We start from the raw sequence: 25,919 nt of genomic DNA, 5'->3' as shown, positions 1-25,919 counted from the left end.
ATGAACAGTGAACACCCTTCCCAAAGGAAACTGGCAGGCTTTGTTGCGCTCGTCAGTAAGGAAAATGCGCCCAGAATATCAACCTCCTTTCCTACACCTTGTCTAGATCTGGAAGCATTTCTCCACTCCCGGCATTATTGTGTTACAAAATATTATTTAATATCATCGTTCCCCAGAAGGTCGAAAATGAATGTGGGGTGGGAAAGACGAAGCATTACTCGGGTTTCGCCAGGGGTGCATAACATACCAGCGCTTAGATTTACTTCTGGTGCGAAGAGGACACTTTCTGCGGCCTTTTCGCAAGGATCCTAATCCTATCCGGGCCTAAATCTTCAAGGGCTGTCTGGTCCTCAGGGCCGTGAGGTGACCTTTCCCTACCCGGTCTGGGCAAAAACAGGGCTACCTCCGGCTTTGGCAGTTACATTGGTTTTTTCAGAGCTCGTCCTGGCTAGTTAAGAGCCAAAATGTGCATTCTTACAGCCTGCCTATTGAAACTGACTAGTCCATAGACTGTAGCTGCTGGCAATGTTATTATGCAGCTGTAAGTGCCCGCCATACAGAAAATGCGTTCTCTCTCTCTCTCTCTCTCTCTCTCTCTCTCTCTCTCTCTCTCTCCAGGGATCTACTGCGTCTAGAATATTAAAAAACCCCAAGCGGGTTAGGCTGAAGGATCTTGTTAATGCAAAATAAAAAAGTAAAAAAAAAATCTGGGGAGTGTAGACAGCAAATTAACAGAAAAAACAGTGCCAGTGACTCCTCCAATTGAAAATCCTGCCTCATCCTGGATGTGTTTGGAGGGCGAGGGAGAAACTGGAGAATGTGAGGCGGGGGGCGATGGAGGGGGAGACACACACGAATGTTATTTTTAAAGATCCGGCTTTATTAATACGTTAAGAAAGAGCTCCCTTGGCAGTGTGTGTTCTTACAGCTCCGTCTCAGATCCTATAAAACATTAATGCACTGAAAGCTGTTACAGAGATCTGCAGCGACCAGCTCCAAGCTCTGGGAAAATCTTTACCTTCAAAAGGGGCTCCACTCGGAGAACGAATGGTACGTTGGGGGGGATGTGTGTGTGTGTGTGTGGGGGGTGTTTTTGGAAAGCTGCTCCGACAGTCATTTGAAGGAGACTAACAGCTTTAGGATTCCATGAGCCCACGGGAATAGGGGCGCACGCCTGTCCTTGGATCAGTACACACGACCAGACATATACACCTCCCTCTCTCTGAGGGTGGCTTTAGAACTCAGGGGAAACTCACCAGCCCGTAGGAAAGACCCGCACCAGGAGGAAATTGCCCGCACCTGACACAGAGACCTTTACAAAGTGTAAGGGGAGGGGAAGGGAAATAAGAGCTTCAGTCCAGACGTGGCAACACAGCGCTCCAGAGGAGTGGAAATTTACTTTCAGGACAGGCCAAAGACATTTCGCCACCCGAGGCAGAATAGTTCACTTCGCCTTACCTTTATTAGGCATTACAGGCAGAACAGCAAATGGATCGCCTCTCAATTAATCCAAGGTGCAAACCCAACGAGAAAAACAAAAAGCCAACTAGCACAAACGCCTCTCGCTGGGAGCAAAAATATAATACTAATAAATTAAAAACAACAACAACTATTCACTGTCCTTTCAAGGCACCTAAAAATCAGCTGCCTGAGTCACCCTCCTTACTCTATCTAGTGGTAGGGCTGGCCCTGTTTTCTATTCCGGATTATTCTCATAGAAGGCCAGTAGGCTCACGCAGAAGTTTAATGGGACTCCCTCCCAGTTAAATGAACGTAGGGTTGCAACCTAAGGGAATTCCTCTTGACTGTCCCCCCACCTCCATTTCGTCAGCATCAGTCACCAGAATCGCATTAAAACCAGGCAGCTTGGGAATACTGAGAGGTGTGTGCACCTGACCAGCAGCATGACCACTGTATTTATTTGTTTTTGAACAAAGACCCCACACCTTGGACCTCTTATATAAGGCACAAAGCCTGGGGGGGCGGGAAAGAAACCCACCACCCGCAAACCCAAACTTTAGGTCTGCTTCAAGGAACAAGAACTCATGGATTGGCGTGGGAATCTGTGTTGGATGTTGCGCTTGGGTTGCCTTTGTAATTATTTTTTTTCTAAATTCTTTTATTTTTGTTTAAATTCTCACTTCAATTTTAATTCTTGAAGAACAGCTTCGACAACATATATCGCACTCAATATAAGAAGCAAAGGGTTATATAAAAAATTATTAGTATAGAATCACAGGAAGCCTGGTTTGGAACCAGAAAGAAATACAAAACAGATATAGATACATACACACAGAACAATTCCTTGTTGTTTTTTTAATAATTATTTGGAAAATGTTATTTTTTCCCCTCCCCTAATTCTTGTTTGTTTCTTGTGGTGTTTTTTTTTCCTCCCCTCTCGCCTCCTTTATGCGCATACGATGTTTTAAATTTTACAAAAAAAGTGAAAATAAAGACTAATATCTTACAAAATGAAGAACAATGTTCGTGGAAAGTGTTTCGCCTTTGGGTCCCCCTCCCTCTTTCCCTCACCCCGTCCACCAGTTCAATTCGGCTCCAGGTTTTTGTTTGTTTGTTCTGTCTCTTAAACTGTGTGTTTTGTCTTGCTGTACAGACGATAGATCCACCTCAGTCCATCCATCATAAATCCAGGGAAATCCGTTCTAGTCTTCTTTTTTTAGGGGGGAGTTTTTGTTTTAATCTCTTCGGTCCTTTTTTTAAAATGGTTTTTGTTTAAAGTTTCCCATCTCAGTGTCAATGGTTTGTTCCACAAAATACGAGGTGTCCATTTCGCCTTCATTATCATCATCATCATCACCGCCTCTCTCAGCCGGGGTCTGATCCTAAGCGAGTCTTTCGTGCAGTGTCTGAGGGGGCTGCTCCTATCTCTCTCTCTCTGTCCTCCTCCCCCCTTTCTTTCTGCCTCTCTCTCTCCTCGGATCCCCCCACCCGGCTGCTGCGCCCCCAAGGTGGTGGTTGTCTGGGCCGGTCTCTGGCTGGGCTGGAGGCCTTCCTCCTCCTCCTCCTCCTCTCAGGGTCTCTAAGCGGGGGAGCCCAGGAGGTGCTCTATGAACACTGGATGGACATGTAAGGCCAGTTGAAGCTGCTGCCGGAGAGCAGCATGTCTCGAATGAGCGTCTCGATGGGGGTTTTACCTACCAAGCGGACGAAGAAGAGCTGCTCGATGACCGACGACGAGACGGTGCGCAGCGAAGGCAGCCTGAGGAGCAGTTTGCCGAAGCGGCTGGGCTGGTTGGGGTACTGGCTCCGCACGTATTCCTCCAGGGCGCACTGAGACTTCTCTTGCAGGCTCTCGATGTGCGCCGCGTCCGAGAGGCCACAGGCATCTGCCACGCAGCGCCGGGGGGGGGACAAGGAGAAGGAGAAGAGGAAGAAGAAGGAGAAGGAGAAGGAGAAGAGGAGGAGGAGGAGGAGGAGACACGGTTAGCCAGGGAGGTACCAAGGCCCACAACTCTCCCCACTCTCCCCATCCCCAAAAGCGCAGCAGGAGCAGCAGCAACCCGGCCTCCGCGACCCCGGACGCCCCCTCCGCCCCCCCTCTCTTTGTGCAGCTTCCTCCACCTTGCAAATAAATAATGGAAGACGCGGAAAGGCAGCCGGGAGGGGAGCCGGAGCCATCTTTCCCCAGCCAGCCAGCAACCTGCCCCCCCCCCATCAGCCAGGAAAGGACGGAGGCCTCGGCTGCTGAATCCTATTGTTACATCCCATTGACATATACCATCTCCCAAGACAGACAGACAGACAGACAGACAGACAGACACGCAGATACAGCCAGCCGGGAGGGATTGCGTTTCTCCCAAGTACTTTCTCTCTCTCTCTCTCCTCCCTCCAGCCTCCCCACCCCCACCCCGCCCAAGACAAGCACACGCAGCCTCGTCCTCAGCTAAAGGAAAAGGGCTTCGGGGTGCAAGAAACCGGGCCAGGCGCGCGCGTGCAAGAAAGCCAGGCGAGGATTTGGAGTCGCTCGCACGAAAGGCGGCCGCGCTTCCATTTCCGATCTTGGGGGGGGGGGGAGAGAGAGAGGGAGAAGGGGAGGCCCTGCTTTGTCTGGGGATCTCTCGGATCGAGTAATTGAAAATTGGTCACATCTCTGTAAGCTATATAATCATCGCCGGGAAGACGGCTCGGTCCGGGCTGCCTCTTCCAGCCCCGCCAAGCTGCCCCCCTTCCGCACCCCAATCCTGCGTGCTAAGCAGCCGTCTGTCTGCAGCTGCTCTCGCCCTCGCTCGCACGCACAAAGCTGCTGCGCCGGCTGCCTCGCTGGAGCTGCTGCGGCTGCCGCTAAGGCTCGATCAAGCTCGCCAGAGAGCAAGGCAGGAGGCCCAGCTCTGGCGCTCAGGACCCCGAGATCCCGGGCATCTGGCACAGCCAGCAAAAGGCGCAGTAAGAGGAAGGACATCCAACTCCCTCGCCAGATATTTCTCCCTCTGTCTTAGAAGTCCTAGCAGAAAGTGTTAAGGACTATTCAGACCCCCGCTCCCCTGCCTAAACGCACACACAGACACCACGTAGTATTTTGGGGGAGGGAGAGAGGAAGTCCCCCCCCCCCACACACCGAGGCGGTGGGTTCTTTGAGCTCAAGCATCCGCAGGCCGCCTCTTCCTCCTCCCACCCCCGGCCTGTTTTTCTTATATTAATAATAAATATTTCAAAACACCCGGATCACAAGGCGGCCGTCAGCTAGCAGGACGGTTTAGCGCAGATCAAAGGCGGCCTCTGCTAATATAGAAATCTATATAAGAATTAATCGCAGAGTAATGGCCCCCAAAAGGAATTCACGAAATTGCCCATGTAAAATAAGGATGACCCTGCAAAGGCGCTCCATATTTATTCATCATAGCAATCCATTAAAAAGGGGGAACAGTGGCAAGTGGATTTCGTTGTTGTTGTTGTTGAACTTGCGGGGTGGGGTATCCCTCTCCCTAGTTTTCAAAAGTGGCTTTTAAAAAAAGCATGTCAAACACCTTCATCTCCAGGCCTCTGGCCTCCAGCGAAAACAGAGAGCAACCAAGCTGTAATTCTGGCTCTTCTGAGGAAAAGACCCCCATGACCCCAGCCACGGCCTAAGGAGCGCTTAGATCTGCAATTACCTACGCCTGACTGTTGTGCTAATTTCTACTTTTGCCTTAAATGCAGTGATCATTTGCAACATCTAAAGGGGGGGGCGAGGAGGGAGCCAACTTGCAACCCACACGCACCCAACAGCGGAGGCCTGCCCTTCTTCGTGGTCCATAGCAGAGAGAGTCCCTGGCCTCCTCGGACGGGGATTGCTAGAGATCACCAGCTAACTTCTCCTTTGCTATTTGCCTTGTATTGATACTCGTCCACTCAGGCGAAAGGTTTCTACCCAACTTTTAAACACGGCAGGACTTCAGGGCCTGATTGCCTCTTCCTCACATTTATCTGGGAGGTCCCATTCCTTAGGGAGGGGGTGAAATATTTATCCCGTCTTTCACCTCCGGCGCAAAGACCACCACCGGATCTTTGAGAAAAGGCACAGACCAGATAGAAGGGAGATTCTCCTGTCGTATTTCCAGTGCATCTTCTATCAGATAGCTTCTTCAGCCTGTCTCTCATTTTTTATTATAAAAAAAGAAAGAAAGGTCCTCTCAGGTATATATGAGAGGCACGCTTGGATTTTATTCCGCACCCCCTTACTCGAAACACCAGCCAGCTCAGAGGGACTCATCTCCCCCCCTCTACATTTCAAACAAATACCGCTAGGATCGGGGGATGCTTTCAATCTCCACCGCGAAGCAAGAGGATCTGAAAATTAATTAAACAATCTATGCTATCTGATCGATTAGCTGATTGAGTTAAGATGAAATAGACCAAAGAAGGGAAAGCGATGCATATTCACCTTCTGTGAATTACATCTCAGCAAGGATGAAGGGGGCGGGCTGGGACGGGAGAAGGGTGGATTTGGGTGGAAATTGTGCGTGTCCCACTTTTTAAGATGATCATATTTCTTCCTGCAGTCATTATTTCTCAATATTTCTTCCTCCAGTCTATGGCGAAGAAATGATGTAAATAAATAATCATTACTGTTCAGCACACGCCAACCTGGGCCTTTGTAGTACAGGGAATGTATTTCATGTAACGCATCCAGGAGAGTTTAGTGCTCAGAAAATATAGACGTAATCAGCTCGCATATAACGAGAAATCAAAGTTCTTATGGCGCAGGAGATAGATTTATTGAGCTGATCTTATCTAACCTGGCCCCTCCGTGGGAGATTTTATATATCGAAGTGCGGGGTGGTGTCAGAATTAGAAAGGCAATTCTTTAATGGAGTTTGCATATCTCTCTGTGTGGGAAAACAACAAATCAACCAGCGCTACTTTCAACACAATGCTCCTTCCTGGGACAGGCTCCAAACTTTTGTGGATGGAAAATAATATCCGGAACCCAAATGGACAGGAGGTGGTGGAGGAAGAAGAAGAAGAGGCAAGCAAGAAACTAGAATAACTTCCAAGCCAGTGACCCCTGCTGATCTTAAACACCAGTGATCTGGAAGCATTTTACGTTTGGGATCAGGTTGTTGAGTTAAAGCCCCTGGGACCAGGTGGCTAAAAATGTCTTTTCCATCCATCAAAGTTTCCTTAAAAAGTTGGAGGACTTGGCGAAAGCCGGGCCATCAATTACCTTCTGGCTAGCAATCAAAACAAGATCAGGCCCAAGTGGAAATGGGTGTAGGGGGTAGAAGTGGCGGCGTTTGAGAGAGGAGGAGGAGGAGGAGGAAGACAGGACATAACTAGAGTGGGAATTCTGTGTCTCCGCCATTGGGGCTTCCACCCCATCCGAGTGCTAGAAAATGCTATTATTATTTCAGCTTATATTGGGATGTCGCCAATTTGCACTGCCTCGATTAAAAAAATGTTGCATTGTGTACCATCAAAATATATGGACACACATAAATATAGCAGATACAGCTAGCAGTATTCTAAGCCATCCTGGATTTGAGAAAAGAGGAAGAAAGCGCCTTTCGAGGGGGCGGGGGGGGGTCAAACCTTTTAGGCAAGGGCTTTTGGCGGTGAAGTCAATAAAGCAGGCCGCCCTCTTTCTTTAACGCTGCGGCCTAAAAGCTGCATTTTCCAAATGGCCGGGCTATTCCCGCCCAGTTTAGATCTAACCGACCCCCCCACCCAATGAATAAACGAGTTAACAAAAAAGAACGAGGGGCTGCGGGAAGACCCTCCAGTTAAATCACCCTGAAAAATGCCACCAGGGTCTCTTTTTGTCAGTTCTGAAAAACACGTTTCCGTCAGGCAAGGCTCCTGAAGATAAAACGCACCCCAACGTCTCTGCGGCTGTTCAGTAAATGTCCCCCACTTGTTTTAAGACCTGTACTTGATTCTCTGCGAAAAAAGAGCCCGGCCTTTTTCCACCCTCGCTCTGGCCTGCATTTGCAGCCTGAAGAACATGGGGGGGCAGTCACAGTCCATGTCTACCAGCACCACGCATACCAATGAGATCCCCCTGTCTAAATAAATTATCCGATGTTCAAATCGATATTAATACTACATTTGCTACATTACAATATTGTGCAAATTTAAGAGTCATTTGACTACAATGTAAATACTATTTCTCATGCATGAAAGGCAACAAATATTGATGGGTTTCTCCCCTCCAGCCAGACCTCGGAAACAGCTTTGTTTTCCAAAAAGCTTTGTATATTTTCTCGGGCCACTTTTAAACGGGGTTAGGGGTGGGTGGCGGATTTAATGGTATAAGATCCTGAAGAATATATATATATATATATATATATATATATATATATATATATATATATGAAAAGTTTTGCAAAAAGTGCTCGGTGAACAGACTAGCGCCGCACCCCTCCACCCTCGCAAATACAACGCCCCCGCCCGTCCCAAACGGCTCCGCCAAGTTCCCCCTTGTCTTTGTTCCTTATTCCTTGCAGGTTGATGTGTATATATGTCTCTCCCACAGGTTACAATAATAAAGGATGTCTTGTATTCTTATAGGCTCCAACCGGAGCACTTCAAAGGCGACGTTAATGCACTCTCCTGCAAAGTTAATTTGAACCATCTATCATAAGCAAAATTGCTAACATGCACGTTACCCCCGCCTACCCTTAATTTGATATTTTTGCAGGCAATCTGTTACATTTCCCAGTGTTTGCGTGGTTTTGCATTGTTTAAAAAAAATAAGAAGAAGAAGGGAGGGAGGAAATGCATCTGCAGGCTGGTACTCTAAAGCCTCAGGCTGGGTCTTATTTCCTTTATTTTCAAGGAGGGAAGTAAGTCCTTTTCTGGCGCTCGAATCCATTTTTACGAGCGTCACTAACCACAGCAACTGCAAATATGAATGGCTTCCGATAAGGGTGGGGGTGGGGGGGATCAGGCAGCAATAAAGCAGTATTATTTATGATTTATTTGTGCTCCTGCCTGCCTTATTGGAACAAGTTCTGGCGAGAAGCCCTTTCAGCGAGGCCTAACCACTCTCTCCACCCTTCCACAAACAAATAAACACACAAACGCACGAGGAAAGGGTGTGGGGAATTTATGCTCCTACCGCACCCCCCTCTCCCCCACCTGAGGCCGAATGCCACCTTCTACAATGAACACAACGCTACACCTTCGAGTTACGGTAGTCGATTTCACCCAAGGCCTACCGGAAGCTGCCAAAGCCACCCGCCTGCCTAAGGGGAACAATCCAACGAATGCTTAAGAAGACTGGGAGCGCAGGAGGAAGCTGCAGCCGGGCTGCGGGGAAGGCAGGGATTCGTTTTCCCAACGCAAAGTGAATTTGGATGAGGCTCTGGTGCGTCTACTGCACAAACCTTCTGCAGCAGGCTGGCAGGTTTGGCCTCAGCAGGCCCTGCGCGCCTTTCCTTGCTCCAGACTATCCCGGGGGACTATCCCCAAACCAGGAGGCCGATCTGCTTGGAGAGGAAGGTGCCTGGGCTTGCCTAGCCGTGCTCCCCTGGTGTTGCTGCTCACCCCCCCTAACACGCCCCCCCGTTCCCTCCCGCCACTCCACTGACCTGACGTGAAGAGGACGATGGCTTTGAGGCAGCTGTACTCGGCCGAGTCGACGTGCAGGGCCTTGAGCTTCTCCACTTGCTCCTGGAAGATGCGGATGTGGTCCATGAAGGCCACCACGCGGTCTGCGGACATGGGCGAGGCGTGGAGGCCTGCGGCGGCCAAGAGGGGCGCCACGTGCAGGGGCATGGAGCACTGGGCCGCGTTGAGGACGAAGAGCTCGCTCCAGGTGAGGCGCAGCAGGGCCACCTGGTCGGTGATCTGCAGGTCCGGGAAGAAGGGGATGTTGCGGGCCCACTCGACGGCGCTGAAGAGCAGCCGCGCCGCCAGCTCGCAGATGTTCTCGATGCCCATGATGTTGTTGGGCTGCATGCACTGGCTGCCGTAGCGGGACGTCGGGTAAGGCTCGGCGCGCAGCAGCAGCGAGATGTAGCCCGACAGGTAGCAGTGGCCGTTCAGCGGGTCGCCGTTGGTCAGCGCGTACTGGCCCGGGTTCGGCTGGCTCGGAGGCATCCTTCCTCGCTGAACCGCTGACGAAAAGAGGGAGAGAGAGAGAAAAGGAGAGGAAATGTGCATCCAGCAGCCTTGGCGAAACCCAGCCCGCTAGCCGCCGCCGCCGCCGCGCAACAAAGCGGAGCCTTCTTCCCACAGCAACGCGCGCACACAGCGCGTACACAGGCGCACAGACACACACACAGGCGTCGGTTCTTTCTCTCACACAGACACGCACAAATCCGGCCGGGAGGGTGGCAAACACGCACAATGCAAGGCTGTTCCCCCCACCCACCTCAGCTTGCATTGTTGTGCAAATGGGGACATGTATACTGCCTTACAAGACTGTCATTCTCTTTGTGGTAATAGTAATAATAATAAGAGGAATGATGAAAATAGTGATGATGATGATGATGATGATGCAGTCCCCGAAAGAACTCTCCAAAGTCAGGGCCCACCTCCAAGTTGCTCCCTCCTAGCCTTGCCTGATAGCCAGGTAGCCATCCTTGGTCACCTCTCGGCCGATTTAGCGCTCCGAGGATTGGGAATCCGGAAAGGCCATCCCGCGCAGGCTCCCCGCTTTATTTGCCAGTCCGGAGTCCCACTCAGCAAATAGGCTTGCAAAAGTGCTTGGAGTGGGGGTGGGGTGGGGTGAGGTGAGGTGAGGGGTGGGAGAGCTACCCCCGCGCCTTCTCCCTAAACAGTTCCCAGGTTTAGCTGAGGAAGCTTCTCTCCTGTTTGCAGCAGAGTTCTTTCTCCCTGGTTGGAGGAGGACAGGGAGGGGGGGAAAGGAAAGGTTTGACTGCTGTTATTGTTATTAAAAAGGAGGTCAAAATGAAGATTTCGATTTACGGAAGCCGAACATGAATGTGGGGAGAAGGGCGAATTATTGTCTGCGTGGTTGCAGATGCATGAAAATGAAAATTAAAGGAGGGTGGGAAATATATGCCCGCGATCTGGCCAGTGAAAACACACGTTTGCAACTGTGCAAAAAGAGACGCGCCGGGCACACAAACTCACGGAATTCATTAACTACCCCAGCCCCAAACGCGAGCATGCTTGGAGTTTCCGAAGCTGAGCAAAGTTTGTGTGTGCGCGCGCGTGTGTGTCCAGGTCTGCTTAATCTGGATCAGCAATTCACACTCCTGGCATGTAAACAAAGGTAACTTAGAGCAAAGAGAGGACAACTGAGAGTTATTTCTTAGGCGCAGAAAATTAATATTTTCTGTTTCACAGGAAGAGTTATTTTCTTCAGGGTTTCCTGTTGTTAATCATACTTTTGATGGGGGAAAAAAAAATCTAATATTCCCATCGAGCTGTCAGAATCCCCCTTTCCTCCCTCCTCCCTCTGCAAATTATACTTCCAAACCTGGCAGTTCTGTGTTTCAATTAAATGCAAAGGCTGTGAGAGGGCTGTTAGCTGCTATACATATATATCCCTATGCTCCCCCTCGCTCTCGATATATACATTTTTCCCCGAGACCCCTATCCTGACAACAGCTCTCCGGAACTCCTAAATGAAGTCATCAGTGGCCCGTTTTAAAAGGATTTCCATTCTTTCCTTGTGGCACACGGGAGAGATGTGCTTTATTTTTTATTTTTTCTATTATTTTCAAGCCATTTCCATTGCCGAAAGTGTTTGGCTCATTTGACTCCCAAGGACCTCTTTAAATAGGGTCACGAGGCTGAATTTTCAGCATCAAACAGCTAAATATTGTGTGTGTATATATCTATACAAGTATGTGTGTGGAGACCAAAAACACCGCCGCAGTAAATCGCTCTTGCTATATATACACAAGCACACACATACACCCCCCACACATACAAATACATATAATAACTACTCCTTTCATTCATATAAATATAGATCTCTCTCTCTCTCTCGGAACTAACACACACACACACACACACACACACACACACACACACACACACAGAAAGTACCATTATAACACTGGAGGTATTCCTTTTCAAATAAGCACCACATTCCAAAGGCAGGCTATGCTTAAAAATAATAAGACTAATAAGAACCAGTATCATTGGGATGCAGTATAAAGCGACGATGGCGTCTGATGGAGAAATAAAACAAGCAGCATGCACACGGGGTGGGAAATGACAGAACTGTAAAAGCAGTGATCGTTCACAAACTTCCTTTGAAAGCACGAGGGAGTCCAAACAAGGCCGGATTTGGCGAGGTGGGATCGCCTAGCAGAGAGCGAAGGTGCAAGGAAGCAGCCACACAAACAGAGCGATTTAAACACCACTGGCTCTTCAATTTTTAAAATATATATATATTATTATGATTTTAAAACAAACAAACAAACTTACACACAACACACGTCTCTTTCAGCTTTGAGGCCAGGGTTGTGGTGGGGGAAGGATCTAACGTGAACTGTTGTGCTTTCTCTTTCCTCGCTCCCCCCATCTTTCTAATGGGGCGAAATAACGAAGAGAGGAAAGGGAGCCTGAAAGAAGGGTCTCTCCCTCCCTCTCTCTGCCTGCCCCCACCAGCTCCGAGCCAAGAAAGGAGAGAGCCCCCAACCCAGGAATAGACACCATTCAATCGGTGGTGGAGTAAGAGAAATTGCAACATTAGGCATCTCTAAAGGAAGCAAGTGTAGTGGTTGCGAAAGTGTGTCTGTTTGTCTGGTGGGGAGGGGGATGCTCGGAGGAGAGGGAGGGGGTACCAGCCTTCTCTCCCTCCTCCTCCTCCCAACCTGCCCTGGACACACACACAAACAATCCGGATCCGAATAGGGAAGAAATAATATTCACCTTCCCGCCTCATGCCCACTTTGAGGCACTTCTTGAGGCGGCAGTACTGGCACTGGTTGCGGTGGTGCTGGTCGATGGGACAGTTCCGGTTGGCCCGGCAAGTGTACGTTAAGTTCCTGCGGACGCTTCGCTTGAAGAAACTTTTGCAGCCCTCGCAGGTGAACTGCCCATAGTGCTTGCCGCTGGACTTGTCGCCGCAAACCACGCACTCGATGTGCTGCTGCTGCTGCTGCTGGCTCTGGCCCGATCCCTGCTGCTGCTGCCCCTTGTCGCCCGGCGTGGACGGCGCGCCCGGCTGGCTGGGCGTCTGCGGCGTGTGGGGGGCCGCCGAGGCCCCTTGCTGCGGGTCCCGGCCCGGCTGAGCTGCTCCGGTGGGGCCGCCCCCGGCCACGTCCTCTTGCGCATCTCGCCAGCTGCTAACTACCATTGCCATATCTCGGGCCCACGGAGGAAAAAAAAGAGGGGGGGTGCCTGGTGGTGATGGTGGGCTGCCGGAGAAGAGGCCGGGAGAGGAGGAGGGGTGGGGGGTCGGGGTCGGGGTGGGGAAGGGGGGTGGGGTAGGGTAAGGGGGGAAAGAAGGGCGGCTGCCTGGGTTTGTCGCGGGGGGGGGGGCAGAGGCGAGGGATCGGGGCTCCTCCCGCCTCTCCGCGGCTGTTGCTGCTGTGGCTGCCGCCGCCTCTCCGCTGCTCCCGCTGCCGATCTTTTTCTGCTTCTTTCTGCTGCCCTGCCCCCTCCTTCCTTCCTTCCTTCCCTCCTTCCCTGCTTCCTTCCTTCCTCTCTCTCTCTCTTTCCCTCTCTCTAATGTGGAGTGGCTTCTTTTTCTTTTCTTTTCTTTTGGCAAGGGGGGAGACAATGGAATTCCAGAGGGTTTAACCCCCACCCCCCCGTCTAGCAGGATGGTGTCCCCCGCTCTTCTTCTTCTCTTCCTCCTCCTCCTCCTGCTTCTTCTCTCAGTCCCTTCCCTCCCTCCCCCCCAGAAACGTGTCCCTTTTCAAGTTGCAAAAGCAGCCAGGGCGAAGCGGGCTGTCGGGAGAGGCATTCAGGAGGGTGACCCTGGGGATGAGAGGGAGGAGAGGGCGACGGGGGGAAGAAGCAGGAGGAGGAGGAGGAGGAGGAGGAAAGGGAGGAAGAGGAGGCGACCGGCTCGCCGGACACCCTGCCGGGCCAGCCAGCCCCGCACCGTCCGCGGCGGGCTAGCGGCGCGCCCGGCCGGCCGGCCGACACGAAAGAGGCAGCAGCAGCAAGGAAGGAGCCGGGAGCCGCGCGATGCTGCTGCCGCTGCCGCCGCCGCCGCTGCCGAAGCTGCTCCTGCCGCCGCCGCTGCTGCTGGTGAAGAAGCTGGTCTCTCTGCCGGGGCTGCGGCCGCCTCCGTCGCCGCCACTGCTCGCCGCCGAAGCCGCTGGGGCCCGGCCGGGAGAGCCGCCGCTGGATCGCGCCCGTCGGCGCGCAGGGAGGCCGGCAAAGGCGCACGGGGAGCCGAGGCGCGGCTGCCGCTCAGGGCGCGCGGGTGTCCGGGGGCCAAGTCCGAGGCAGCGCGTCAGCCATGCAGGAAAGGCGCTTCGGGAAGCTCCGCCGACCAGCCCGAGGGCGACGACGCCGAGGAGGACGCGAGAGGAGACTGGACGAGACACTTTGGGGGTCTCTCGCCGCCGACGCCGCCGTTGTTCTGGGCTCCGGCCGCCGCCGCTGCTTTGCCGCCGGGCTCTCTCTCTTTAGCTGTGTCTCTCTTTCTCCGTGCGCGCCGCTTTCTCTCTTTCTCTCTGCCTCTCTCCCTCGTCAATTTCGCTGGGGAAGATACAAAGGAGAAGCCCCAGCAGCGCCCTCGACTTCGCCCAGGCGCGGCAGACCGAGGATCCCCAGCCAAGTGGCGGAGCGAAAGGCGAACACGGAGAGAGCAGAAGCGGAGCGAATGTCAGCCGCGCGCCGAGGGGAGGGGAAAAGCCGAAAGGCGAGAGAGAGATCCAAAGTAGGTCGAATAAATAAAAGCCCCTTCTCCTGCTTCTCCGGCTTGCTCTCCTCCTGGCGCCTTCCTCGCTCGCTCGCGCGGCAGCTCCTTCTCTCCTCGCCTTCTTTCTTCTTCCGTGCTGCTGACAATAATCACTGGAGATCGCCCAAGAGGAAGGGGAAGGAAAGGAGGAAAAAAAAACCACCTTCTTATTTTTCTTCTTCTTTTTTTCTTTTCTTTTTAAAGTAAATTTCGGAGGAGAAAAAGAAAAAGAAAACAAACCTCCGCAGCCAAGAACAAAACCCTCCCCCAAAATAACAATAAAAAAGTGTTTAAAAATTGAAGATATGAAGATGTTCAAAAGGCGCCCCTCTTTCTTTCTTTTTTCTTTCTTTCTTTCTTTTTGCTCTTTTTCTTTTGCGGTCTTTCCCCTTTCTTTTAAGTTTTCCCTCTCTCTGGTCTCATGAAGGAAGGAAGCGAGAGGCACCAGGAAAAGGAGAAAAGGAGTGGAGAGAGAAGGAGATAAAGAGAAAAAAAAACCAGCCTTCAACTAATAGAATATGCAAGAAAGGAGAGAGAGAGAGGGAGAGAGAGAGAGAGAGGAGAGAGAGAGAGAGAGAGAGAGAGAGAGAGAACCAAAAAATGAATGCGTTTAAACGGGAAGACTAGCAGAGCAATGTTTCCGAAAGGGGGATCTGCGCGAATGTCTGTATATAGTGAACTTTGACACTACTATTGAAACTGACACGTTTCTATGGAGATCGCTGCCTTATATGGAGCTCATGTCAAGGAGCCAAGAGAGGGGCTGCTGGCAACTGATAATCAAAGGCGACTGACTGGTCAGAGCCCTGAATTGGGGGGAGAGAAAATGGGAGGCTAAGGTTAGCCAAGCCTCCTTCACTCCATTGGCTGAGATCTCCTCTCTCTCTCGCTCCCCCCCCCTCCGCCTTTATTCTTTGCTACCTACTGACTGAGATGGGAAGGAGGGAGGGGGGAGGAAAGGAGAGGGAAGGGAGGGGGCGAGAGAGAGAGAGAGAGAGAGAGAGAGAGAGAGAGAGAGAGAAAGGGAGGGGGATTCTTCTGACAAGCACAATTTACATTGAGATCGCCCTGCTCTGCTATTTACTTTGAGACCTGATTAGTATGGGTCGTCTATGGTCACACACACAGACACATACGCACGACAAAAGAAAGGGGGGCGGGCGGGGAAGAGATGCATTGCGATAGGGGGAAAGGGGAATTTAAAGGAAATTATTTTGGCTCATTCTGAAAAGTTTTTTTTTTTAATGATCAGATTTCTCTTTGGGATATTTCGCCCCCCCCTCCGGTCTTCCTTCCTTCCAAAAATAACCCTGATTAGGAATTACGATACTTGGACTGGATTCCATTGTTTAATGGCTGCAAGGAGATGGCTAAGGAGAGTCCATAAGGACTGTGAGTATTTAAAAAATACATTTATGGTCCCATATATTCCAGTTCATCAGCAGCCCCCTGTCTCCCCCTCCCACCTCGCTGCCTGTTCCCCCTCACTTTAAATATTCTCCAGGATTTAGTAATTTTTTTTAGAATAGATTTCATTCCCGTCGCAATATGACCGGTCAGAAATCGACAACCCCATTTCACATGGAGGTTCCACTCCAACTCCCATTATTTTTATTTATTGTTTACTATTAATATATAGATACATATATTAAATTAACTTGTCTGTCCTCCTTGTGTTTTGTTTTCGCGAATGTTTTTAAACAGCCTCAGTAATGATTAATGGATAACGTAAGTAAGTGATCGGTTTTGCCGTCTTTATGAAAGGATCAATGCCTGTAAAGGAAAGTTCAAGTGAGAGAGAGAGAGAGAGAGAGAGAGAGAGAGAGAGAGAGAGAATGTGAGTTTGGAGAAGTGTATTCTGGGAACCGGGTAGTGGGGGGGGGGCGCGACGACGACACAAATTCCCCTTCGCCAGTCCTAGAAGAATCGCTGGTTCGTGCTGCCATCTAGCGGACAGGAAGAAAGCGGTGAAACTACAGTTTGTTTAGCTCCCCCCTTCCTTGTGTAGTTAAAAAATAAATAAAAAGCTTGCGCCTCCGATGAAGGAGCAGAAAGGGACGCGAGAATATCTGAATGGCTCTTTCCCTTAATATTTGTCCCCTGCCTGCATGTTTCTATGGGGAGTAATCCTTCCCATTGGAATATTTCTCCATTAGCTTCTAGATCTTCTGCTCCTCCTGACTTCTCCTTATTTTCCTTGTTTTCTCAACTTCCATCAAAGTTTCCACACCGGCAGAGAGCCGGGGTTGGCGGGCGGGCGGGCGGGGGCTATTCCAAAACACCGCAGCGCACTGGAGCCTAGGGCGAGAAAGAGAGAGTTGTGTGCGTCCCTTCTCAGGTTGTAAAAATATTAGGCACCAGTTAGAGAGGAGAGTCCCGCACCCGAAGACACGGTTTGCGATTTGGTGGTGAAATAATGAAGGGTGGTTTTCTCCCTCCCTCCCCCCACCCTCCGCATCAGTTTTTCCTGCCAAGCCGTCCCTATTGTAGATTGCATTGATAAAAAGGATGTTATTGACTATGCAACAGTGGGCTCTCTCTCGCCTGCCTCCTCGCCTCTCTTTTCTTTCCCAATAAACTCTCGGTCCTGTCTTCTGGTGGTCACTGAAAAGGTGAAACGAATAAGATTAAATCACACACACACACACACACACACACACACACACACACACACACCCCAGCTCTGTATGTATATCATCTAAGGTTTTACTCTCCGGACTATGGAGAGACAGGGAGGGAGAGAGGGGGAAAAAAGAGGCAGAGCAAAAGAGAGAGAGAGAGAGAGAAGAGGGAGGGAGAAGGGGAGAGAGAAAGAAAGCCCGGGAGAAGGTGCACAGAGAAGCACCAGCTTCTTGACAAGGTTTCGTCGGAGTCCGGATCGCTTCCACCAGCAACTAGCAGAACCTCCGCTGGCCAAGGCAAGTAGCTTTTGCTTTCTGTAACGTGTGTTTCTGGTGGGTTTTTAGACGCTGTAAAGCAGCATCCGGCAGCAGGGAGTTGGGATCTCTCATCCCCACCCCATCCTCTTCTGATAGAGTTCCACTTGGGCAATGTAACTTTTTTAATAAAAAAAAACAAACCACCCCCCACCTACGCTCCTTCTCCGCTTTCCTCCACCATCTCGCCTGCTTTGTCGGAGACCCTGAAAAGGCTCCCAGTTCAGGCCTGGCTGGGATTTCCCCGCCAGATTTCATCTGAAGGAGAGGCGGCAGGGATGGGGGCGGGGGGGGGGCGGAGAAGAGGGAGAGAGAGAGAGATGTAAGAAGTTAGGAAGCAGAAGCAGAGGTAGCAAAAAATAATAATTTTTGTTTGAACAATGTTGTGGAACCCCCCATCCCCAGTCCTTAAGATCATGGGACCAGCTGCCTCCGGGAACAACCTCAGATGGGAATGAGCAGGGATCGACTTGTCCAGATCCAGAGCTGAATCCCATAGTCCTCCTATTGCCTAGGTAGGCTTAAGGAAGAGGTGAACAGATCCATTCAGTGGGGCTGAGTGTTTATGCCAGGACTTTTCATCCCCTAAAGAGGGATTGCAGACGAGTGTCAGCGTGCTAATGCTGTTGTCTTTCACCTGCTCTGTTTGTTATTTGATCACCTAATGAAAAGATCGATGGCAGCCTGTTTATCTAGGGTGGTGGTGGGGAGTGTCAACAGATTAAAGGGACAACAGGGAGATCCACCGAACGAGAGAGAGGGGGAGACAGAAAGACCTTTATGACAAGGAAAGGCCCATTAAAAATAATTACAAAACCCACCCTTAATTCCGATTATGTTCTGTCTCCCCCACTCCAAGATTGCCTTTGCTGTCCCTAAGGATACCACATTTCTCTTAGAATAGGTATAAAACAGAACCCACTCAATCTCTGCTTTTATTCAGCGAAAATAGAGCGAAGCCTAGCCAATTTTATGAGTCCTTCAGGAAATCCCATCTTTTAGGGATCTGGCTGGGTCTTTGAATGGGAAATGGGTAAGAATTCAGGCCGCGATAAATGAATGGATCCTTCATTGCAAGCGGGGATCCTTAACCTCTCCAAAAGAAGCTGGCTCAAATATAGAAATCCTTTGTCAATTTCTCCCTCCCTCTCAAACGCTCACTTTCCTCTCTCTCCGAGAGCAAAAGGAAATAAAGAAAAGTAATGTGGCCACAATGTAATTAATTGGGAAAATCCGGCTTTCCCCGCCAGCTTCTTGCGGTGCCTAAAGTATGCCCCGAAAAATAGAAGCGAGCTCTAACTTCCTCAAGACTGCCAACCCCAATGTTGCCCTAACCATATTTACATGGAAATCGCATAGGTTTTCCGCGTCTCTTATCTGTGTTTAGAATCCCATCTTGGGCCGCAATGGGCAAATTGGTTAAGCAGAGGGGAGTTGCTAAACCGGTTGAACTTCAAATATCAGGACAGCCGAATGGCATTTTCAGATGCAAACCAGCGAGGGTGTGTGTGAAGAATTTAAAATAAGGCGCATCCATGGTGTTCAATAGGCGTGCGAACTGGGATGGTGGTAGAATAAAGCAGATCAGTTATGTTCAACGAGGTTGTAATATTCTGGAAGTAATGCACGGGCTCCGCTTAAGGGGTTTTGTTTTTTCCTGCGTGGGGCCAACCAGGATTCCTCTTTCGATGTTTCAGCCAAGGCTTTGTAATCTGATAAGGTCATTTTATGGGAGAACAGAGATGCAGACAGGCTGAGCTTAAGACCACGAGCCACAGCACACTTACATAGAAGTAACCTCTGTTCATTTGAAATGGTGGGACTTACAGTCACTTTGTGGGTTCAGAAAAGAAATGCTGTCCTCTCTGGGGTTGTTTTCGGAGACACCCATCTTCACTGGACCAGAGGAAAACGTTGTGTCTGTCAGAACTTTTCCTGGAACCGGGGGGGGGGCATTTAAAAAACGAAACCTCCTCCCTCCGTAAAACACCCAAACCAAATATGGGCTGAAGAGAAGGTAATAGCAAAGCCTAGCTGGGGGATGGAAATGATCTGTACCCAGAAATATTTATCCGCTTGCTGTAACCTTTGCTTTTTTAAATTCAAAGGCCCGATTCCTTTGCAAAAATCAAGTGTATGGCGTATGTGTGGTTTTTCAATGCAGTACTGTATAATATATATTGACTGTGTGTTTGTGCCTGGCTGTGTATTCGAGAACCCTTATAGGGGAAAATAGCACAGGAGGGATCTTCACTCTCTCTCCCAAGTGGAGGGAAAAAAAATCTGTTACATTCTTTTAGCAACTTTGAGCAACTCACTCCCCGTTCTGGTAAGAGATCCAGCTGCATTTCGTTAGGACATGACATTTGGGAAGTGCTTTTTAAAGCACACATATGCCATCCCCGTTCTACATAGATCAACTTAAAACAGACCCAGAAAGCCATACGGAAGGCGTGCTTTGAATGCTGTTCTCTCACTTTCACACGCTACCAGCATGCTGGGCCGCTTGCCCCACAAATCAGCGAGCTCGCGCTTTCGACGAACTCTTGACAAGCTCTGCCTTCCAGCTTTTGGATGCCTGATCCATCAGAGAAGCCAGCTTGTCGAGGGGCATCCCTCCCCTCGAGGACTATTTCCAGTCCTCGTCAAATATTAATTGCAGTGTAAACATTGCTGACCCACCTCTTTCCCTCCCCCCCACCTCCCCCCAAAAGCCCCCTCCTCAAGCAAAGTGCGTAGTGGCGGCGGCCTTGCTGGTTCCTCCCTCTGCCTTCCGTTGGCGAGGGCTTGGTGTCCAGCAGGGCAAGACTGTCAGCGAGCCAGGCCTTGGCAGGGAAGCCTGCCCAGCAACGCCGCTGCCACGACTAGCGGAAGTAGGCCGCATTCACCGTCTGCACTAGTGCCGGGTCACAGGCTTCCAGCGCAATGGAACTCCTGCCCGGGTGGAAAAACGAGGCGCGCCTGCCCCTTCCTCGACCGTCGTTTGTTATCTGCACAAATCTGCAGATTTCAACACCCCCTCCAACCCAATCTTATACACAATTGGCCATTCCCAGAATCCCAGCCAAAGTAGACCCAGTGGATTACAGCGCCCGTTTGTAAATAAATAGCCACTGGCCACCTAATATTTCGGGGGGCCCCTTCTCTCTAGACAAAGCCTGATGCACTCACACGGATGCTCAGATTCGTGTGCATGGGAGGGAGAGAGGATTTCACCAGTGCCTGCAAGGATCCCTGAGAGTTCTCAACTGATCTGTACTCGCTTTCCTTTATGTCCTTACTCACTTCAGGGGACCAAGTGCGAGATTATTCCCATTTTAAAGCCTGTTTGGAAACAAACAAACACGCACACACGCGCACGAGATATTCCAGCAAATCCTTCCTCCATAATAATAATAATAATGTATAATCATAATTTATTATTTATACCCTGCCCATCTGGAAGGGTTTCCCCAACCACTCTGGGAGGCTTCCAGCAAAATATTAAAATTACATAAATGTAAATGAAGCTGGCTTGTGTTGTGCACATGTGATATAAGTTCTAGTTAACTTACTTCCAACATCTTAATCAGACCTACTTTTTAAAGCAGTCCTTTCTTGGAATCCCATGTCTGCACAACCCATTAGGACTTGAAAGTAAATTCTACTGAATTCCATGAAACTTACTTCCAAGAAAATATGTGGATACCATTCCTTCTAGGCTTTCTTACAAAAGAGAAAACGCTGCGTGTTTACTATATGGGCAGCTGAGCCAAGGGAGGAGAGCGTCTGGAGGAAACAGGGGCTCTAACCTGGGCAAAGGTTCCCGGTTAGGCACCCGCCAGTGGTCGAAGGCTAAAATGAAAGCTGTAAAATAGGCTGCCGAGAGTCTGGCTTTATGCTTTTGTTGTGGAGTTGTAAGAGAAGCAAGGCAAAGGAGCAAAATACCTTTCCCAAAGGCCTCCCGCCCACCCCCGCGGGCCTCACTAGGAGCCATCAGGCCGTATTCTGGGCTCGACTTGGCCATTTGGCATCTAGCGAAATGTCGCGCTGAGTTACCAGGTGCTTTCAGAGCGCGGCGGTCTCCTCTCAACCAGACGGCGGCAGCTGGCCACTGAAATCGTGGATTTGCCGACACATCAGCCAGGAAACCCAAACAAGTTGAAAACTGTGCAGAGGTCAGGGGCAGCGCAATCCCACACTAGCTGTTTCTTTGGAACGAAGTCCCACGGAGCTGAGTGGGGGACTTGTTCCCAAGAAAGGGGGGGGGCAGGATTGCAGGTTTACAGTACAGCCCTTACTCAGGAGTAAATCCCTCTAATGTTCCCTGGAGAATATTTCCAGGAAAGGGTCCTTTGGGCCTCTTAAACCAGGCGCCGTAGTCGAGTGGCCTCGAGGGGCGCAGGAATCTCCCAGCCAACAGAGGGACCCATATTGGCCAGCTTTTATAGTGTGCCTTGTTTCACGGCCGAGATGGATCCGGAAGATCCTAGCAGGACACAGGAAACTGGCGGTCAGCAGGCTCTGCAGCCTTCCTGCGTCAGAGCTGTCTTCTCCCATGCGCTCCCCACCCCGTTCCCTGCGCAAAATGGCGAATTCTCACAACCAGATATTGACTTTCCGCACAAATAAAGCTGCGGGGATCTTAATGCGGGAAACGAAGCGACATAAGTGTGTGCGGATGCCATGAAGGGAGCGGGGTGGGGAGTGAGGACTTTCAATGAGTGTAGATGGCAGCGCTGGAGAGTCTCCCTTCGGCTTCTCTGAGGGTCTACCCTTCGCTTGGAGACCAGTCTTGTCATGCGCGCATCACGTAAGGCCCAGGCAAGCTGATGCCCAGATCTAGTAGGTGTGGGTGTGGGTGCGCGCGCGCGCGCGCGCGTGTAGACATTAATATCTGGCTATGCTGGGGATGAAAAGGGAGCACACTTGCGAGAGAAGTTTTCCCCCCGTGTCTTGACAATACGATCTCCTGGCTTGTAGAATCATTTCCCATAATAGTCACCTGTCACAGCTCCCATTTCTTTTATCATAGGCATTAGCCCATCAGGAGATGAGTTCAGTTGGACTTCTCTTTTCCAGGCTAAAAATTAAAAGAACTCTCTCTCTGTGTGTAAGAAAATAAAAGATTTGCCCCACCGATTGTTCAGTTATCGCTTCGAGGCGCCGAGAGGGTGTCAAAGGGTGGGGGAGGGAATCCAGGCTTGGCTGCTGGTGTGAGCATCACCCTGAGCTCCTCCTAAACTTGATATAACTAATAAATCTGACTTTTCCCTTAAACTGTCAGGGTCGAGATGTGTTTATTACAGGCCTGTTCAGGCAGCTAAGGAGATGGGGCGGGAGGACTTTTAAGTTGGGCTTAAAAAAAAAGTCAATGAAACAGCTCAAGCAGACCATAAAGAATCGCGCCACACTGAAGCTGGCTATGGGGAGCATGGGGGGGGGGTGCGCGCGCGCGCGAGAGAGAGCAGCGATTGTGGGGGGGGCTCATAAAAAGTATCCTGGAAGACATGGGGCTGGCAAAGCTGTGGGGGTGGTGTGTGTGTGGTGGGGGAAGAGAAATCTGCTTTATTGTTAACCCCTTGCACGGAGGCTTCTGAAGCTGAAAGGGCAAAGGAGGGGACGCTCTTTTGTCCCAGCTGATCCTCGGCTATTCTGGGGACTCAGGTTGGTGTGAAAAGGACGAAGAGGTCACTTGAAATCGCCTTTTATCTACTCCTCTTTTCTCTCTGGATCAGCAGCTTTGAATAGGCGCCATCTAATCGCTCTTCATAGAAAGAAAGTGGGGCAAGGCTCGAAAATGCCTTCACTCTAGGAAGGAGGGGACTGGCTTGCATGATTGCGCCTAGGCCTCAAGCCAGGCGGCGGCGAGCGGAGGAATGCCTCGCTCCCCACCGCGTGCGCCTCGGTGGGAGACGCGGAAGGTGGCGAGAGGGCCGCGCTGCCTGCTCCTCTTGCCTGCATCTCGCCCGGGCAGCAAGCAGGGTTGGGATGGAAGGAGTCCCTCGGCCTCATTGATGGACTCATCCCTTAAATAAAATAAAATGTCCCCTCCAACCACCACTCCCCATTGGCAAACAGATACAAAGGAAACCAGAGCAGGGAACAAACCTCGAAGAGGCTTCCCGCCTCTCCCATTTTTGCAAAGTCCCTGGAAGCCGAAACAATTTTCTCAAGGCTAGGACGGAACTGTTGGTCTGGCGAGTAAAAAAAAAAGAGAGCGTCCATCCGCACTCTAGATCCCGGACTGGTTTTGTAGGCTTCGCACGAGGCCCTGCTTCGTCCACTGCTGCTGAGGACACCCAGTGAATCCGAAATATACTGATAAGGGGGCGGGCGGAGAGAGAGCGATCTCTTCCTTCCCAATAGCTGTCATGCTAAGCTAAAGTTGAACCCACAAGACACGAAAGCCAAGTCCCTGTTTGTTCAGAAACGATTTTTTTTATCCCTCCCCCCCCCAAACCCTTGTGTGGGAGATGAGTATGTGTCTTTTTTGGCAAAAAAGAAAAGAAAAAAGAACCTGGTTAGACAGAATTATTTGTTCCTTTGCATCAAAAGACAAGGCCTTCCTATTAATAGCCTAATGGCTTTGGCGGCAAGGAACCAAGAGCATTTCAGAGGCAGCTTCCAAATCCCTTTGCCAGGGAGTGGGCGGGAAATACCTCTCTACCACTGCTGCTGCCCCCCCGCCTAGAAAGAGCCACCTTTGCTGTCTGAAGAGTCCAGGGATGCTTGGAAGCTGGAAATACTTCCGAATGGTGGCATGGTTGCTAGGGACTGCCCGTTCCCACCCATGAATCTCTCCTACCTCCCAGGGCCAACCGGGCTTCCCTGAAGGCCACCTCCTGGCCCCCACGCTCTCTGGAGCGCCTTCGCGTTGAAACGCCTCCGAAAGGCTGCAGGTCAGAGCAAGAGCTCCCCATTTGACTTCGACCCTAGGGCTTCGGAGAGGCGGGGGCGGGAAGCCCCAAGTCATCTCCCGGCCCAGTGCCACGAAGATTAAATTAAGTGGCGGAGAAACCTGGCGGATCTTCCGTGTGAAGCTCCGCTGGCGCGGCCAGGCGTCACTTTTAACGCCTTGCTTCCCCCCACTGTGCACAAGTCTTCATCAGGAAAACCCTCTTAATTCCCCCCTCCCCATCTTCAGCAGAATGGAGCGGGGAGGTCGGCTTTTCGCCTGTTCCCTCACCTACCCCCGGCCTCATTTTCTTCACTCAAAAGTAAACATAAACGTTGCTAACTGATCCGGAATTCCTGGCTGAATGCATGCGTGTGTGTGTGTGTGAGAGAGAGAGCTGGGGTTCCAATCATCCCATTTGTCACAAAGAAAATGACCGGCGGTGTATTAAGCAGAACATCTGATTTATTTGATTTAGTGCTCTGGGGCCACAGCGAAGACCCCCTAAGCAATCCCCCAATGCAGAGTTAAAATTGAAAAGGAGAAGGGCGAAGAAGGAAAAAAAAATCAAACAAAACTTAGAAGCAGCATTTAAGCCTCCTCCATTTGGCAACACTGATCACCATTCCGGAGTGGCTGGGGAAATATTGTTTTTACAAACCGCCGCAGCAGAAGGAACAAATGTTTGGGAACCACTGAACCTTTCGGTATCGATGGGAAGGGGCAGAAATGGCAGAGAGAGAGAGAAAATCAAGGCAGTCGAAGAGAATCTGCAAAGCTGATCTAAGCTCTGGAAAAGTTTGAGCCTGGTGCGATGACCGCTTGCAAGTGCAAATGCAAATGAATAAATAAACCTCAAACCGGCTAGTTTGGGGTGCAGTAGTTTAGCAAGACTAATTGCAGACAATGGAGCTGAAATGACTTTTCCAATTAGCTGCTGGTTGGAGTTTAGTTGGAGGAACTGTCAGCTCCACCGATGGGTAATTGCTTTATTGCTCACAAAACTATCATCTATTTAGAACATATGTGCTAATTACTGTGGATGGGCGTTGGGGAAAAAAAAAGGGAGACCATAAATCTATTAGCACTTGAAAAAAAGTCCATGGGGCTTGTAAGCAGCACGAACTCCTTTTCCACATTATGATTTGAGGGGAAGAATGGTGTGAGTGATAAGCGACTCTCTTCCCCAATGCAACATCTGAATTAAACCCATCCGGGAAGACAATGCAAACAAGCGGCCCGACCCACAAGCCGGAGTAGGGGATTTATACCGGGTTTGTGCCACTGGAGTGAGGACGGGTACAAATCAATCTTCAAAGCATACTGCTTTGGGTTAATTGAATTTTGGGAGGGAGGGTTGTCTGACATTGGTCAATTTCAGATGCGAGCGCTTAGTTTTAAGAGAGCCGCAGAAGGAGCCGTCCGGTCTTCTCAATCAGCCACGGCCATAAATCACTTTCCCTCCTTTCCCCCACCCCAGCCTGTTTCCCCACCCCAAAAGATTAGTTTAGAAATCTTTTAATTGGATTATTCTAGAAAATTAATCTCCTTTCGGCTAAATTTTGTGTACCAAATATTGAAAATTAAATCCGCCTCATTTAAGGGTGGGGGTAGGCGGGAAGAGTGAGGGCTCCTGTTGCCTTTGGATGGGTTAGTTGTTGGGGTTTTTTTTAGAACGAGGACACGAGTAAGAGAAATTGCCATAGGGGGCAAAAAAGAGCAACATAAGGTGTTCAGAGCTCCCAAAAAAGCAATATCACCCACCCAACAGCAGAAAGTTGGTTTTCTAGTTTATATAAGGGTGCTATTATAAGGCGATAGCACA

General features: G+C 50.4%; 2 protein-coding genes across 4 annotated transcripts in view; one reads left to right on the top strand and one right to left on the bottom strand.

Moving 5' to 3' along the window:
* Positions 1 to 2,563: 2,563 nt before the first annotated feature.
* Positions 2,564 to 12,727, bottom strand: NR2F1 (nuclear receptor subfamily 2 group F member 1; the record flags this gene model as incomplete). 2 transcript variants are annotated; one of them, XM_083577064.1, is made up of 3 exons in its annotated part: positions 2,564 to 3,347; positions 9,030 to 9,557; positions 12,295 to 12,727. In XM_083577064.1, 3 exons carry the CDS (start codon positions 12,725 to 12,727, stop codon positions 3,067 to 3,069), a joined length of 1,242 nt encoding a protein of 413 aa, XP_083433190.1. In that variant the 3' UTR covers positions 2,564 to 3,066. The 2 variants fall into 2 exon arrangements, with proteins under 2 accessions (XP_083433190.1, XP_083433191.1); XM_083577065.1 differs by lacking the exon at positions 12,295 to 12,727 and adding an exon at positions 9,978 to 11,400.
* Positions 12,728 to 13,190: 463 nt separating this feature from the next.
* Positions 13,191 to 25,919, top strand: part of LOC310744962 (uncharacterized protein) — a gene marked incomplete at its 5' end in the record, with an annotated part of 87,831 nt that continues 75,102 nt past the window's right edge. The window contains one exon of one of the 2 annotated variants that reach the window (XM_083577093.1): positions 13,191 to 17,199. In XM_083577093.1, coding sequence (XP_083433219.1) covers positions 13,191 to 14,264 — 1,074 coding nt within the window. In that variant the 3' untranslated portion in view covers positions 14,265 to 17,199. The remainder of the gene's footprint in view (positions 17,200 to 25,919) is intronic. The other variant, XM_083577094.1, reaches the window with a different exon arrangement.

Source organism: Podarcis filfolensis (genome assembly GCF_964270895.1).
Source record: "Podarcis filfolensis genome assembly, chromosome: 11".
NCBI lineage: Eukaryota > Metazoa > Chordata > Lepidosauria > Squamata > Lacertidae > Podarcis > Podarcis filfolensis.
Note: the sequence above shows the minus strand (reverse complement) of the source record. Positions and strands in the feature narration are given on the sequence as shown.